General features: G+C 49.0%; 1 protein-coding gene across 1 annotated transcript in view; it reads left to right on the top strand.

Moving 5' to 3' along the window:
- LOC144513291 (protein 4.1-like) overlaps window positions 1-12,831 on the top strand; it is a 36,933-nt gene extending 24,102 nt beyond the window's left edge. Inside the window, exons 17-25 of the mRNA XM_078244324.1 lie at window positions 118-300; window positions 658-1,026; window positions 2,244-2,339; window positions 3,643-3,702; window positions 5,186-5,230; window positions 5,440-5,445; window positions 10,005-10,097; window positions 10,879-10,959; window positions 12,721-12,831. Coding sequence (XP_078100450.1) covers window positions 118-300; window positions 658-1,026; window positions 2,244-2,339; window positions 3,643-3,702; window positions 5,186-5,230; window positions 5,440-5,445; window positions 10,005-10,097; window positions 10,879-10,959; window positions 12,721-12,831 — 1,044 coding nt within the window. The remainder of the gene's footprint in view (window positions 1-117; window positions 301-657; window positions 1,027-2,243; window positions 2,340-3,642; window positions 3,703-5,185; window positions 5,231-5,439; window positions 5,446-10,004; window positions 10,098-10,878; window positions 10,960-12,720) is intronic.
- Window positions 12,832-15,000: the final 2,169 nt, after the last annotated feature.

The raw sequence follows: 15,000 nt of genomic DNA, 5'->3' as shown, positions 1-15,000 counted from the left end.
CGTTTATTTGCCAGTTATTTAGACACCCAAAAAACCTGAAAGGGCTGGTTAGGTAAGGCAGGTTGTTGGAGTGGTACCGTTTCTCCTGATAGAGACCTGGTGTGTTTGTGTCTGCAGGAGACCTTGGGGAGTCCAGAGGAGGACCAGAAGCCTCAGAGCTCCATCAGCGCTCTCAGACGCTCCTTCTTAGAGGACGCAGGAGGCAGCGGAGGGATGACGGAGTGGGACAAACGTCTCGCCTCCTCGCCGCTACGACGAGTCGACGACTCGCCGATGATCGAACCGCTGGAACCAGATGAGGTGAGACAAGACATTTCTTTAAACCAATCACAACGGTCCTGGGAGGCTCTGAGCTCCAGATGGAGCGACCGTGGCTCTGCTAAATAGTCTAACATATGATCTAACATATTCTTATTAAAACCTCCCAGTTAGAGAGGAGATGATTCTTTATAAATCTTTAAATCATTCCCTGAAAGCAGACCTGACTTGTTGCTCCGTCCACATCTTCTTAATAACTTGATATTTTCAGCGAGTAGCTCGCTGGCTGGGAGGTTGTTGTTGTTTCAGACTCGTCTGACCACGAGCATCATCAGCTGTCCTGTGATTGGTTAACCCGCCAGTGTGTGTTTGATGTTGCTCACCTGTGCGCTTCAGGAGGACGGGATCAAAAACAGGTCTCCTCCTCAGCCAATCAGAGAGAAGAGCTACGCCGTGGGGCGGAGCTATGATACCGCCTCTGGAAAGGTTGTCGCCGTGACGACCGCAGACAACCTGCAGGTCCGCGTCATCCCCCTGTCCACCGCTGATGATGTCATCATCGGGGGACCGCTGGTCACAATCCAGGAGGTGAAGACGCCGACTTCGCCGTCGGAACCTCCGCCCGGTGCCTCGGACATCAGCGGTGATGTCATCGGTGGGGGCGGAGCCTTCGTTGCTCCTAAATTTGTTCTGGATGAGCTGAGGCTAAGCCCCGCCCCCTCAGCGGGTCACCTGACTGGCAGGAAGTCGCCCGTCTCGCCCAGAGTGGTACGCTGATTGGCTGGTTGGTGGTCGGCATGGAAACAAGCCTCTGCAGCGACACGCTAACCCGCACAGCGCTAACAGACAGGAAGCTGCTTCAAACTGAACGCTTCAGCTCCTAACAGACAGACAGACAGACAGGCAGACAGACAGACAGACAGACAGACAGAAACACAGACAGGCAGACAGGCAGGCAGACAGACAGGCAGGCAGACAGACAGACAGGCAGACAGACAGACAGACAGACAGACAGACAGACACACAGACAGGCAGACAGGCAGACAGACAGACAGGCAGACAGACAGACAGGCAGGCAGACAGACAGCCCGACAGACAGGCAGACAGACAGACAGGCAGACAGACAGACACACAGACAGACAGACAGAAAGACAGGCAGGCAGACAGACAGACAGACAGGCAGGCAGACAGACAGACAGACAGACAGGCAGGCAGACAGACAGACAGACAGACAGACAGACAGGCAGGCAGACAGACAGATAGCCCGACAGCGTCCGGCAGCTGGCAGCGTGGAGCTGCAGTGTTCAGTTTAAACTCCCAGAAGCCATTTTGTTTCTGCTCCTCCGTTGATCAAAATGGCTCACAGCGAGTTATTGGTTTCTTCTGTTGGTTTGCTTTATTTACCCAGAGGTCATCAGTGGTTTTTGATTGGCTGCTGGGGGGGGCGGGGCTTTTTCCCCACTGCTCCTCATTTTCAGATTTTCAGCTGTGATCCAGAATGAAAATCTGCAGAAGTTAGTGTTCTGTGTTTCTGCTCGGGGAGATGTGTGAACAGGGTTTTGATCTGCAGAGACCTCTGCGTCCAGAGATTATGATCCTGCTGATTACTAACAGATGTATGCTTCACGCCACACCTGACCACGCCGTTTGGCCACGCCCCCTGCATGGCTGTCAGTTTCTGCTAATATTTAAACACTTTTATTCTTTTATTGTTAAATCACTTTAATTGCTGCAAAAAAAAATCTGAAATGTGGCTGTAACTCAAAGATGTGTAGTTTCCCTGTCTGTCGTTCTAACCTTTGTGTGTGTATGTGTGTGTGTGTGTGTGTGTGTGTGTGTGTGTGTGTCTGTGTGTGTGTGTGTGTGTGTGTGTGTGTGTGTGTGTGTGTGTGTGTGTGTGTGTGTGTGTGTGTGTGTCTCTGTGTGTGTGTGTGTGTCTGTGTGTGTGTGTGTGTGTGTGTGCGTGTGTGTGTGTGTGTGTGCAGCCTAAACCCACGTTTGATGAAATGTCTCCCGAGCTGACTGCTCTGCTGAACTCGGCCAGAGAACAACAAACCTTCAGAGAACACAATCTGCTGAAGGTAGCTTTCTGTTTCTGTTCCTGTCTGTTTTAAAGGCTCCAAAAGCCACAGATTGTCAATAAAAATGACGGATGAAGCTTCTGGGTCTGAGAAGTGAAGCTGAATCTCCTTAAAGCTGCATTCTCTCTGACTTCCAGCAGGGGGAGACTCCTTAAAGCTGTATTCTCTGTAACTTCCAGCAGGGGGAGACTCCTTAAAGCTGTATTCTCTGTAACTTCCAGCAGGGGGAGACTCCTTAAAGCTGTATTCTCTGTAACATCCAGCAGGGGAGACTCCTTAAAGCTGTATTCTCTGTAACTTCCAGCAGGGGGAGACTCCTTAAAGCTGTATTCTCTGTAACTTCCAGCAGGGGGAGACTCCTTAAAGCTGTATTCTCTGTAACTTCCAGCAGGGGGAGACTCCTTAAAGCTGTATTCTCTGTAACTTCCAGCAGGGGGAGACTCCTTAAAGCTGTATTTTCTGTAACTTCCAGCAGGGGGAGACTCCTTAAACCTGCTTTCTCTCTGACTTCCAGCAGGGGGAGACTCCACTGGCTTCAAAAAGAAGTCTGGTTGTCTATTGATGCTTATCCACTGCTAGTACTAGCTCTGCTCGGCTTGGCTCGGCCGCGGTGCCCTATCCTCCTTCTTCCATTGCAGATTTAGTACCACCTCATGCATGAGGCGAGCATGGCTGGTCGTCATAGCGACGCTGCAGGAAACGGCCGTGACCCACGTGATGGGTGGATCCATCCATCCATCCATCTCTCCATCAATCCATCTCTCCATCAATCCATCCATCTTCTGGGCTTTTATACTGATACACTTCAGGAAACGGCCGTGACCTAACGCATTAACATTGAAGGTGTGTGATTCTCATCATGAGGCTGTTTGTCAGAAGACACATTTAGTTTCTAAAGAAGCTGGAGGCAGCAAAGAAACCACCGCTGGCTAAACTATTTTAAAATGGCGGGTTTGTTCAGGACACCCCCCGTTTGTCACTAGCAACGATGACGCAGTGATTAGTGATGATTCTCTCCGACCAATCAGGTGGTACTAAATAAAGTACCTGTTGGCCGGTACCAGGGACTGGTACCGTGTGGGGGATGAACGCCGTCAGAGGAAACGAGCCGACTTCAGTCAACAGTTCCTGACTTTATGTCTCAATCGACTGTATCTTCAACTCAACAATTAGGTTTTTACGTGACAGTTAAGTCTTATTTTTACAGTCTACGATCCGTTCCTGGGAGTCACTGATTGGTCACTGAGCTGTAGCCCCGCCCCCTCACACAACTGATTTGTATTCTTTCCACTTCCTGTTTCAGACGTCGGAGACGGAGACGCTCTTCCTGTTGACGGAGCCGTGTGACCCTGGCCAGCCTCAGGTAGCAACAGAAAGTCTCATGTTCCCGCCGCCCATCACCCCCCCACCAGGGCTCTGCATGCCTCATGCTGGTGATAACAGCTCAGCGTGTAAACACGAGGCGAGCGATAGCGATGATGCTAGTGATGATGCTAGTGATGATGCTAGCAATGCTAGCGAAGATGCTATCAGCGTGTTAGCACAGGCGGTGGTAGAAGACGCCGTGGAGGCCGCCGTCAGACAGGCTAACGATACTAATGCTAACTCTGCAGTTAGCCGCAGTGAGGCTAATAGCTGCACCCGGAGCCGCGCTGTTCTGGGTTTCCATGACGACCAGAGCTCCAGCGATTCCGAGGAGGACGAGGGGGGGTGGAGCTTCGGGGAGAACTCCCCCCCTCCTTCTCTGCCCCATCCCGCCTCCCAGCGCTCAGCCAATCAGACGCAGCCATCTGACCACAGCGATGATGAGTCAGATCCTCTGCGGGAGGTAACATTGCCCCAAACTGCCCCAATCTGCCCCTAACCCCAGAAAATCTGCCCCTAACCACCAGAGAATCTGCCCCTAACCCACCAGAAAATCTGCCCCTAACCCCAGAAAATCTGCCCCTAACCACCAGAGAATCTGCCCCTAACCCACCAGAGAATCTGCCCCTAACCCACCAGAAAATCTGCCCCTAACCACCAGAGAATCTGCCCCTAACCCACCAGAGAATCTGGCCCTAACCCACCAGAAAATCTGCCCCTAACCCACCAGAAAATCTGCCCCTAACCCCAGAAAATCTGCCCCTAACCCCAGAAAATCTGCCCCTAACCCACCAGAAAATCTGCCCCTAACCCACCAGAGAATCTGCCCCTAACCCCCAGAAAATCTGCCCCTAACCCACCAGAGACTCTGCCCCTAACCCACCAGAGACTCTGCCCCTAACCCACCAGAGAATCTGCCCCTAACCCACCAGAGAATCTGCCCCTAACCCACCAGAGAATCTGCCCCTAACCCCCAGAGAATCTGCCCCTAACCCCCAGAGACTCTGCCCCTAACCCCCAGAGACTTTATATAAAGGTGTATTTATACCACGGTCACTGGACTAATGATAATAATAACTGTTTCTGTTATTTAACGGATTCATTTCTCAGAGGGTAGCCTAGCAACAGATTCCATGTTAAACAAAAAGAAAAGGAAAACAGAGAATTTAATGGTGAATAAACAGACTTCTGTGTGTGTATGATGCGTTTGCTGGCCGGCCGGCGTGTTCGATCTGCGGTGAGAAGTAAAATATAAAAAGTAATATATTTCAGAACTGGATCAAATCCCCAAAATGGACGACTACAATCAGTTTTGCGGCTCCAGACATTCGTTTGTTGTTTTAGGCAGAAATGTCTCTGATAGTAGAGACAGACCATAATGTCAGAATCAGAACCAGACTGTAAATATGAACTAATCAGAACCATAGACTGTTAATATTAATGTTGATGAATGTGTAAACGTCTCCCTGTGTTTCCGTCAGGAGGTTCCAGTGATGAGGAAGACTCTCACATACGAAGCTCCAGGGGTAAACCTCTCTTGTTTATATTTATCAGATTTTTTTTTTTTTTTTATTTAACCTTTATTTAACCAGGTAGGCCGTTGAGAACCGGTTCTCATTTGCAACGGTGACCTGGCCAAGAAAAGCGTAGGCGTGCAGGACAACATTCAATATGCTACATAAAGTACAGATTAGGTAGGCAATAGAAAGCCATCGCGAAGGGAGGGGTAAGTGAGTCGAGGGTCAATAAGGTAATCACAACCCAATATACATGAATAGAAAGTCTATAATAATGCCGAGATGTATTGAAGAGTCAGTATATAGTTAATGCAAATAGTGGTCTAGTTAGAGATGTAGGTCAGTAATAACACAATATGCATGAATAAATATAGAAAGAGTCAATGAAAATATGAAATGACCTGCTATATAAAATGCTGAAATGTGGTAAAGAGTCGATATACAGTTGCAGAATTGTGGTGTAGATCTGTAGATGGTGTAGATGGTGTAGATGGTGTAGATCTGTAGATGGTGTAGATGGTGTAGATCTGTAGATGGTGTAGATGGTGTAGATCTGTAGATCTGTAGATGGTGTAGATCTGTAGATCTTTAGATGGTGTAGATGGTGTAGATCTGTAGATCTGTAGATCTGTAGATGGTGTAGATGGTGTAGATGGTGTAGATGGTGTAGATGGTGTAGATCTGTAGATCTGTAGAGCGTGTAGATCTGTAGATGGTGTAGATGGTGTAGATCTGTAGATCTGTAGATGGTGTAGATCTGTAGATCTGTAGATGGTGTAGATGGTGTAGATCTGTAGATGGTGTAGATCTGTAGATGGTGTAGATGGTGTAGATCTGTAGATGGTGTAGATGGTGTAGATGGTGTAGATCTGTAGATGGTGTAGATCTGTAGATCTGTAGAGCGTGTAGATCGTGTAGATGGTGTAGATGGTGTAGATCTGTAGATCTGTAGATGGTGTAGATGGTGTAGATGGTGTAGATCTGTAGATCTGTAGATGGTGTAGATGGTGTAGATCTGTAGATGGTGTAGATGGTGTAGATGGTGTAGATCTGTAGATCTGTAGATGGTGTAGATCTGTAGATCTGTAGAGCTGTAGATGGTGTAGATGGTGTAGATGGTGTAGATCTGTAGATGGTTTAGATGGTGTAGATGGTGTAGATCTGTAGATCTGTAGATGGTGTAGATGTGTAGATCTGTAGATGGTGTAGATCTGTAGATGGTGTAGATCTGTAGATGGTGTAGATGGTTTAGATGGTGTAGATCTGTAGATCTGTAGATGGTGTAGATGGTGTAGATGGTGTAGATCGTGTAGATCTGTAGATGGTGTAGATCTGTAGATCTGTAGAGCGTGTAGATCGTGTAGATGGTGTAGATCTGTAGAGTGTACTAAAATTGTGTGAGACTAAGGTGGGAATAAAAAAAAAAACTGTTCAGAGCATATCGGGGCAGATGAAAGGTGCAAAAGAGAGAGACCATGCTATGATAGCATATATGATAGCATATATGATAGCATATATGATAGCATATATAATAGCATGTATGATAGCATATATGATAGCATATATGATAGCATATATGATTGCATATATGATAGCATATATGATAGCATATATGCTATCATATATGCAATCATATATGATAGCATATATGATAGCATATATGATAGCATATATAATAGCATGTATGAGAATATAGAGAAAAGATCATGAATGACTCCTTTAAATGATGATTAGTTTGTGGAGTCAACACGGAGGACTCACATTACAGATGGAAGTACAAATATTACTTTGATATACTTCCACTGAAGTACTTCAGTAAAATTACCTGTATCAAAATCTACTCTGAGTAAAAGTTACGTAGTTACTTTAACAGCCGGGGGAGGTATATCTTTTCAATGAGATGACCCTTGTTTATATTTACCGTATTGACTTGAATATGAGATGCCCCTTGTTTATACTTATTTACTGTATTGACTTGAATATGAGATGCCCCTTGTTTATACTTATTTACTGTATTGACTTGAATATGAGATGCCCCTTGTTTATACTTATTTACCGTATTGACTTGAATATGAGATGCCCCTTGTTTATACTTATTTACCGTATTGACTTGAATATGAGATGCCCCCTTGTTTATACTTATTTACTGTATTGACTTGAATATGAGATGCCCCTTGTTTATACTTATTTACTGTATTGACTTGAATATGAGATGCCCCTTGTTTATACTTATTTACTGTATTGACTTGAATATGAGATGCCCCTTGTTTATACTTATTTACTGTATTGACTTGAATATGAGATGCCCCCTATATAATGACCCCATGTAGTTAGTTGTTTGGTCAGCATTATATCTGATCCAGGGGGTAGGACGGCTTTCTTCTTCAGTTCAAAGCAGCTTCTCTCTGCAGAGAGACTTTCCTCCGCCGCAAACACAGCCCGTTACGGCGCACCAATCGCCTGCACTAGCTGAGGCTTTAACCTCGGTGGCCGGTACGTTTACTTCTCTGGCAGAGCGGTTAACGGGCTGTCCCTCGTCACATATTCAAACCTCCGGTCAATCTCACTGATTGCTCCTTTGGGGACAAATGAAGTTCTACGTTTTTGGTTTTTGGCGTTTTTGTTGGACTCGCCATCTCCGTACATCACTGTCTGTGACACCATATTTCTCGGCTGCTTGGCAGTTGTAGGATGACTCTGCTGCGTTCATCACCATCATTTTGGCTAACTGCTTTTGAGCAGCTTTGTTGGGGACGCTCACTGTTCACGGTATCTTTCAGGCTTCCTCTCTCTGGAAGAGGAGATTGGATTGACGGCTCCGGTCATGAGCAGCACATTCAGTTTACGGCTGTTTGGCGCCACCTGTTGTTGTGGATGTATATTTGTGCATGAAAGTCTAGACCCTGAATACAGGACCACCGTGAGTTTTCAGATATCTTCATGGGAAAAACCCTATCTTATATTCGGGTCAATATGGTAATTAATATGATTACCAATTGATATGAAAAGGGCACAAAGCCATATCACGTTTTTGATTTGAGTTTTTTGACAGGTACGTGGCCATGGCAACCTTAGAGCTTTTTTATTTACTTCTTTTACTATTGTTGTTGCCAATTCAGAAGTGTGTGCGTGTATAGTGTGTGGTAGGTTTGTGTGACTGGTGTGTTGGTGCTAAGGTTTGAGGTTAGAAAGGGAATCTCAGCTGAGGGGGAGGTAAGAATTAGGATCTGGGAAGCCACACAGTTTTTCAACCTCAGCTGTGTACGAGTGGTGTTTTTTAGATCTCGTCTGCTTGTTTTTAATCTTTCACAGTCAGTCTTTTTGTAGGTGTTTTTATATGCATTTCTAAAATAAAGGATTAACCTTGAGACTATGGCGGACCTCATTATTTGCAACAGCAAGAGTTGGAAATGGCTTCAAATATACCCCAGTGCAAGTTTAGTTGTTATTACTAACATGGTATGGTCATCTACATCTAAAAGTCAACTAAAGAAATTACAAACTGCCCAAAACAGCCACCATCAGTATGCACCGTCGGCCCTCATGGTTAACAGCCACCATCAGTATGCACCGTCGGCCCTCGTGGTTAACGGCCACCATCAGTATGCACCGTCGGCCCTCGTGGTTAACGGCCACCATCAGTATTAACCGTCGGCCCTCATGGTTAACGGCCACCATCAGTATTAACCGTCGGCCCTCACGGTTAACGGCCACCATCAGTATTAACCGTCGGCCCTCGCGTGGTTGACGGCCACCATCAGTATTAACCGTCGGCCCTCGTGGTTGACGGCCACCATCAGTATTAACCGTCGGCCCTCACGGTTAACAGCCACCATCAGTATGCACCGTCGGCCCTCGTGGTTAACGGCCACCATCAGTATTAACCGTCGGCCCTCATGGTTAACAGCCACCATCAGTATTAACCGTCGGCCCTCATGGTTAACGGCCACCATCAGTATGCACCGTCGGCCCTAATGGTTAACGGCCACCATCAGTATTAACCGTCGGCCCTCATGGTTAACAGCCACCATCAGTATGCACCGTCGGCCCTCACGGTTAACAGCCACCATCAGTATGTACCGTCGGCCCTCACGGTTAACAGCCACCATCAGTATGCACCGTCGGCCCTCATGGTTAACAGCCACCATCAGTATGCACCGTCGGCCCTCATGGTTAACGGCCACCATCAGTATGCACCGTCGGCCCTCATGGTTAACGGCCACCATCAGTATTAACCGTCGGCCCTCATGGTTAACGGCCACCATCAGTATGCACCGTCGGCCCTCATGGTTAACGGTAGAGAACAGGCTGGTTTTCAATACGACTACATTTTTCAGAAACACTGTCTTTTTTTCTCAACCCGTTTTCTTATATAACCAAATTGTTAGGTGTGATCAGGTTCATTCACGTTCACGTCAGCTGATGATGGTCAGCTGATGATGGTCAGCTGATGATGGTCAGCTGATGATGGCCCAAAATCAAATGCTTTAAAGAGAACAGTTATCTATCGTTATATCAATCATTGGAATAATTTCCCGCTGAATATACGTAAAATGAACAGCAAAGTCTCTTTCAATGTATGTATTTACATACCATCTGAGAATTCACTGTTTAAAATGTGAGTAGGGAATGGACATGTTTACTGTCTGAATGTAATAATGAACATAATACTGTAATAACTTATTCTGAATCATTTATAATGATGTCTACAATGTTTTACTGCTTTTAGATTGCCATTATTAACAATAAACAATAAACTAACAGACAGGTGTTTGTGTTCCAGGCGGACTCTGATCCTCCGGCAGGTTTGCTGCTCAGTTCTCAGATCTTCACCGCAGAAACCTCCAACACCACGACCACCACTCACATCACCAAGGTAACATGCTAACAAAAACCTCCAACACCACGACCACCACTCACATCACCAAGGTAACATGCTAACATGCTAACAGAAACCTCCAACACCACGACCACCACTCACATCACCAAGGTAACATGCTAACATGCTAACAGAAACCTCCAACACCACGACCACCACTCACATCACCAAGGTAACATGCTAACATGCTAACAGAAACCTCCAACACCACGACCACCACTCACATCATCAAGGTAACATGCTAACATGCTAACAGAATCCACCATGGTCTCCCAGAGACAGAGGACTGTTCTGAGGATCAGAGGAAAGATGTCTGATTCTCTCTCTCCCTCTCTCTCTCTGTCTGTCTCTCTCTCCCTCTCCCTCTCTCTCTCTGTCTCTCTCTCTCTCTCTCTCTCCCTCTCCCTCTCTCTCTGTGTCTCTCTCTCTCTCTCTCTCTCTCTGTCTCTCTCTCTCTCTCTCTCTCTCTCTCTCTCTCTCTCTCTCTGCCCTCTCTCTCTCTCTCTCTCTCTCTCTCTCTCTCTCTCTCTCTCTCTCTCTGTCTCTCTCTCTCTCTCTCTCTCTCTCCCTGCCTCTCTCTCTCTCTCTCTCCCTGTCTCTCTCTCTCCCTGTCTCTCTCTCCCTGTCTCTCTCTCTCTGTCTCTGTCTCTCTCTCTCTCTCTCTCTCTCTGTCTCTCTCTCTGTCTCTCTCCCTGTCTCTCTCTCTCTCTGTCTCTCTCTCTCTCTGTCTCTCTCTCTCTCTCCCTGTCTCTCTCTCTCCCTGTCTCTCTCTCTGCAGACAGTGAAAGGAGGAATTTCAGAAACCAGAATCGAGAAAAGAATTGTGATTTCTGGAGACACAGAAATTGACCATGACCAGGTGACTTTTGTTAAACTTCATAATTATCGACCGTAGTAAAGACGAGTTTTTAGAATTTAAAGGAACAGATGTTGAATGACCTGGGTTAGTGTAGGCAAAATGTTCCTGTCCAGACGTCCAATCAGACACACCCACACGGTCCTGGAGACGTCCAATCAGACACACCCACACAGTCCTGGAGATGTCCAATCAGACACACCCACACGGTCCTGGAGACGTCCAATCAGACACACCCACACGGTCCTGGAGACGTCCAATCAGACACACCCACACGGTCCTGGAGATGTCCAATCAGACACACCCACACAGTCCTGGAGACGTCCAATCAGACACACCCACACAGTCCTGGAGATGTCCAATCAGACACACCCACACGGTCCTGGAGATGTCCAATCAGACACACCCACACGGTCCTGGAGACGTCCAATCAGACACACCCACACGGTCCTGGAGACGTCCAATCAGACACACCCACACGGTCCTGGAGACGTCCAATCAGACACACCCACACGGTCCTGGAGACGTCCAATCAGACACACCCACACAGTCCTGGAGATGTCCAATCAGACACACCCACACGGTCCTGGAGACGTCCAATCAGAGAGATTACCTGAAACACCTAAGACGGTTCAGAGACTTTAAACACAGCAGAAGGAAGATCTGTCCAAGTGAAAACAATCCGACGTAATGAGACTGAATGAATAACCCAACAACGTTTTAGTTTTACAACGTCCTCCCTTTAAAATGCATAAATATAAACCAGGAAGAATCAAAGACCATGCCCATTACGACAGGCCAGGCCTCCCCACACCTGTAGAACAGATCAGCTGACCTGGGGCACTTTCAATCTCAGAACAGTGTGCACCGTGTTGCTGCAGTTTTCTGGTTGAACGACATGTTTCCTTTGAACGGTGTGCAACGGGCTTTGAGTTTTCTCTGGTTGGGCGTTGGCGCCCAGTTGGTGTTTGGCGTTTGGTGTTTGGCGTTTGGTGTTTGGTGTTTGGCGTTTGGTGCGGTTCAATCCCAGGCTCCTCCAGCCACACGTCAAAGACTGCACTGTCCCGGATGCTGTATGTATAGCTGTCCACAGATTTAGTGTCACTACATTGTACTGTGTGTATGTGATGAATTAGAAATGAAGTTTAGTTTTGTGTGTCAGCGGTGTTACCCAATCAGCATCTCTTCCACTACTCAGGAATCTGAGGTGAATTGACTTAGGAAACCTGTGTCGATACCAAACTCTACCCTGAAGGTTTTTTTGGAGCTTTGTGCGCTTTTACATCCAAGATAAACTGGAAAGCTGCTGGATCACCTGATTGATATTGAATCGGAAATGTGATCAAATTGATTTTGGGAATCATTGGCAACCCCCCGCGCTGTTCTGACACCCCCGTGGGCTCTGACTCCCCTCTGGGTGTCTGTGTTGAAGGCTCTGACTCTAACCCCGCCCCTTGGCTCTAACCCCACCCCCTGGCTCTGACCCCGCCCCCTGCTCTAACCCTGCCCCTCTGGGTGTTTGTGTTGAAGGCCCTAGCCCCGCCCCTGGCTCTGACCCCGCCCCTCTGGGTGTTTGTGTTGAAAGCCCTAGCACCGCCCCTGGCTCTGACCCCGCCCCTCTGGGTGTTTGTGTTGAAAGCCCTAGCACCGCCCCTGGCTCTGACCCCGCCCCTCTGGGTGTTTGTGTTGAAGGCCCTAGCCCCGCCCCTGGCTCTGACCCCGCCCCTGGCTCTAACCCCGCCCCTCTGGGTGTTTGTGTTAAAGGCTCTGGCAGCGGCACTTAGCGAGGCGCGGCGGCAGCATCCGGAGCTGTCGGTCACACGAGTCGTTGTCCATAAAGAAACCGAAGTGTCTCCTGATCATGCGATTGATTAGTGACATCACAGGTAACAGGCGGAGTCCCGTGCTGCATGCTGATTGGCTGATTGGCTGGCTGGTGCATGGCGAGTTTATGACGTCGTGATTGCATGTTTCACACCAACGTTTGTGTTCAGGAACCTGAAGTTCAACAACAGTTTTGGTGAGAAGGGACGCAGCAAGAAGTGACTTAAAATCTAAACTTATCTCAGGCTGCATCTCCACAGCAACGATTGGTTTAAAAAGGGACATCTCCACTGCTACGTTCCCCCCTCTCATTCCCCCTGCTATGGTGTTCCCCCTCTCATTCCCCCTGCTCTGGTGTTCCCCCCTCATTCCCCCTGCTCTGGTGTTCCCCTCTCATTCCCCTGCTCTGGTGTTCCCCCCTCTCATTCCCCCTGCTCTGGTGTTCCCCTCTCATTCCCCCCTGCTCTGGTGTTTCCCCCCTCTCATTCCCCCTGCTATGGTGTTCCCCCTCTCATTCCCCCTGCTCTGGTGTTCCCCCCTCATTCCCCCTGCTCTGGTGTTCCCCTCTCATTCCCCCTGCTCTGGTGTTCCCCTCTCATTCCCCCTGCTCTGGTGTTCCCCCCTCTCATTACCCCTGCTCTGGTGTTCCCCCTCTCATTCCCCCTGCTATGGTGTTCCCCCTCTCATTCCCCCTGCTCTGGTGTTCCCCCCTCATTCCCCCTGCTCTGGTGTTCCCCTCTCATTCCCCCTGCTATGGTGTTCCCCCTCTCATTCCCCCTGCTCTGGTGTTCCCCTCTCATTCCCCCTGCTCTGGTGTTCCCCCTCATTCCCCCCTGCTCTGGTGTTCCCCCCTCTCATTCCCCCCTGCTCTGGTGTTCCCCCCTCTCATTCCCCCCTGCTCTGGTGTTCCCCCCTCTCATTCCCCCTGCTCTGGTGTTCCCCCCTCTCATTCCCCCCTGCTCTGGTGTTCCCCCCTCATTCCCCCCTGCTCTGGTGTTCCCCCCTCTCATTCCCCCTGCTCTGGTGTTCCCCCCTCTCATTCCCCCTGCTCTGGTGTTCCCCCTCTCATTCCCCCCTGCTCTGGTGTTCCCCCTCTCATTCCCCCCTGCTCTGGTGTTCCCCCTCTCATTCCCCCTGCTCTGGTGTTCCCCCCTCTCATTCCCCCTGCTCTGGTGTTCCCCCCTCTCATTCCCCCCTGCTCTGGTGTTCCCCCCTCTCATTCCCCCCTGCTCTGGTGTTCCCCCTCTCATTCCCCCCTGCTCTGGTGTTCCCCCTCTCATTCCCCCTGCTCTGGTGTTCCCCCCTCTCATTCCCCCCTGCTCTGGTGTTCCCCCTCTCATTCCCCCCTGCTCTGGTGTTCCCCCTCTCATTCCCCCCTGCTCTGGTGTTCCCCCCTCTCATTCCCCCTGCTCTGGTGTTTCCCCCTCTCATTTCCCCCCTCTCATTCCCTCCTGCTCTGGTGTTCCCCCTCTCATTCCCCCTGCTCTGGTGTTCCCCCCCTCTCATTCCCCCTGCTCTGGTGTTCCCCCTCTCATTCCCCCTCTCATTCCCCCCTGCTCTGGTGTTTCCCCCTCTCATTCCCCCTGCTCTGGTGTTCCCCCCTCTCATTCCCCCTGCTCTGGTGTTTCCCCCCTCTCATTCCCTCCCTGCTCTGGTGTTCACTCTCATTCCCTCCCTGCTCTGGTGTTCCCCCTCTCATTCCCTCCCTGCTCTGGTGTTCCCCCCTCTCATTCCCCCCTCTCATTCCCTCCCTGCTCTGGTGTTCCCCCCCTCTCATTCCCCCCTGCTCTGGTGTTCCCCCCTCTCATTCCCCCTGCTCTGGTGTTTCCCCCCCTCTCATTCCCCTGCTCTGGTGCCCCCCTCCCATCCCCCTGCCCTGGTGTTCCCCCTCTCATTCCCCCTGCTATGGTGTTTCCCCCCTCTCATTCCCCCTGCTCTGGTGCACCGAGATCACTTTTGGCTCAAAACTCAAACACTTAAAAAAACCAAAAGCGTAGCGCTGGAGACGTTGCCGGATATAATAATATGATTTAATACTTTCACCCAGTAGGTTTATCTCTTCTAACCATCGGGGACCCGAAACAGAGAAATCATTCTGGGAGGAACCCCAGCAGACAGAGAGGATTCTGGGTATTTATTTACCATGAATTTGACTAAATGATCGGATTAAATTGGTGTGAGAGCCTCACTGAACATTAAGACCATTAATGCTATGCTAAC

Source organism: Sander vitreus, unplaced genomic scaffold (assembly GCF_031162955.1).
Source record: "Sander vitreus isolate 19-12246 unplaced genomic scaffold, sanVit1 ctg207_0, whole genome shotgun sequence".
Taxonomy (NCBI): domain Eukaryota; kingdom Metazoa; phylum Chordata; class Actinopteri; order Perciformes; family Percidae; genus Sander; species Sander vitreus.
The sequence above is the reverse complement of the archived record's forward strand: the minus strand, read 5'-3'. Positions and strand labels throughout refer to the sequence as shown.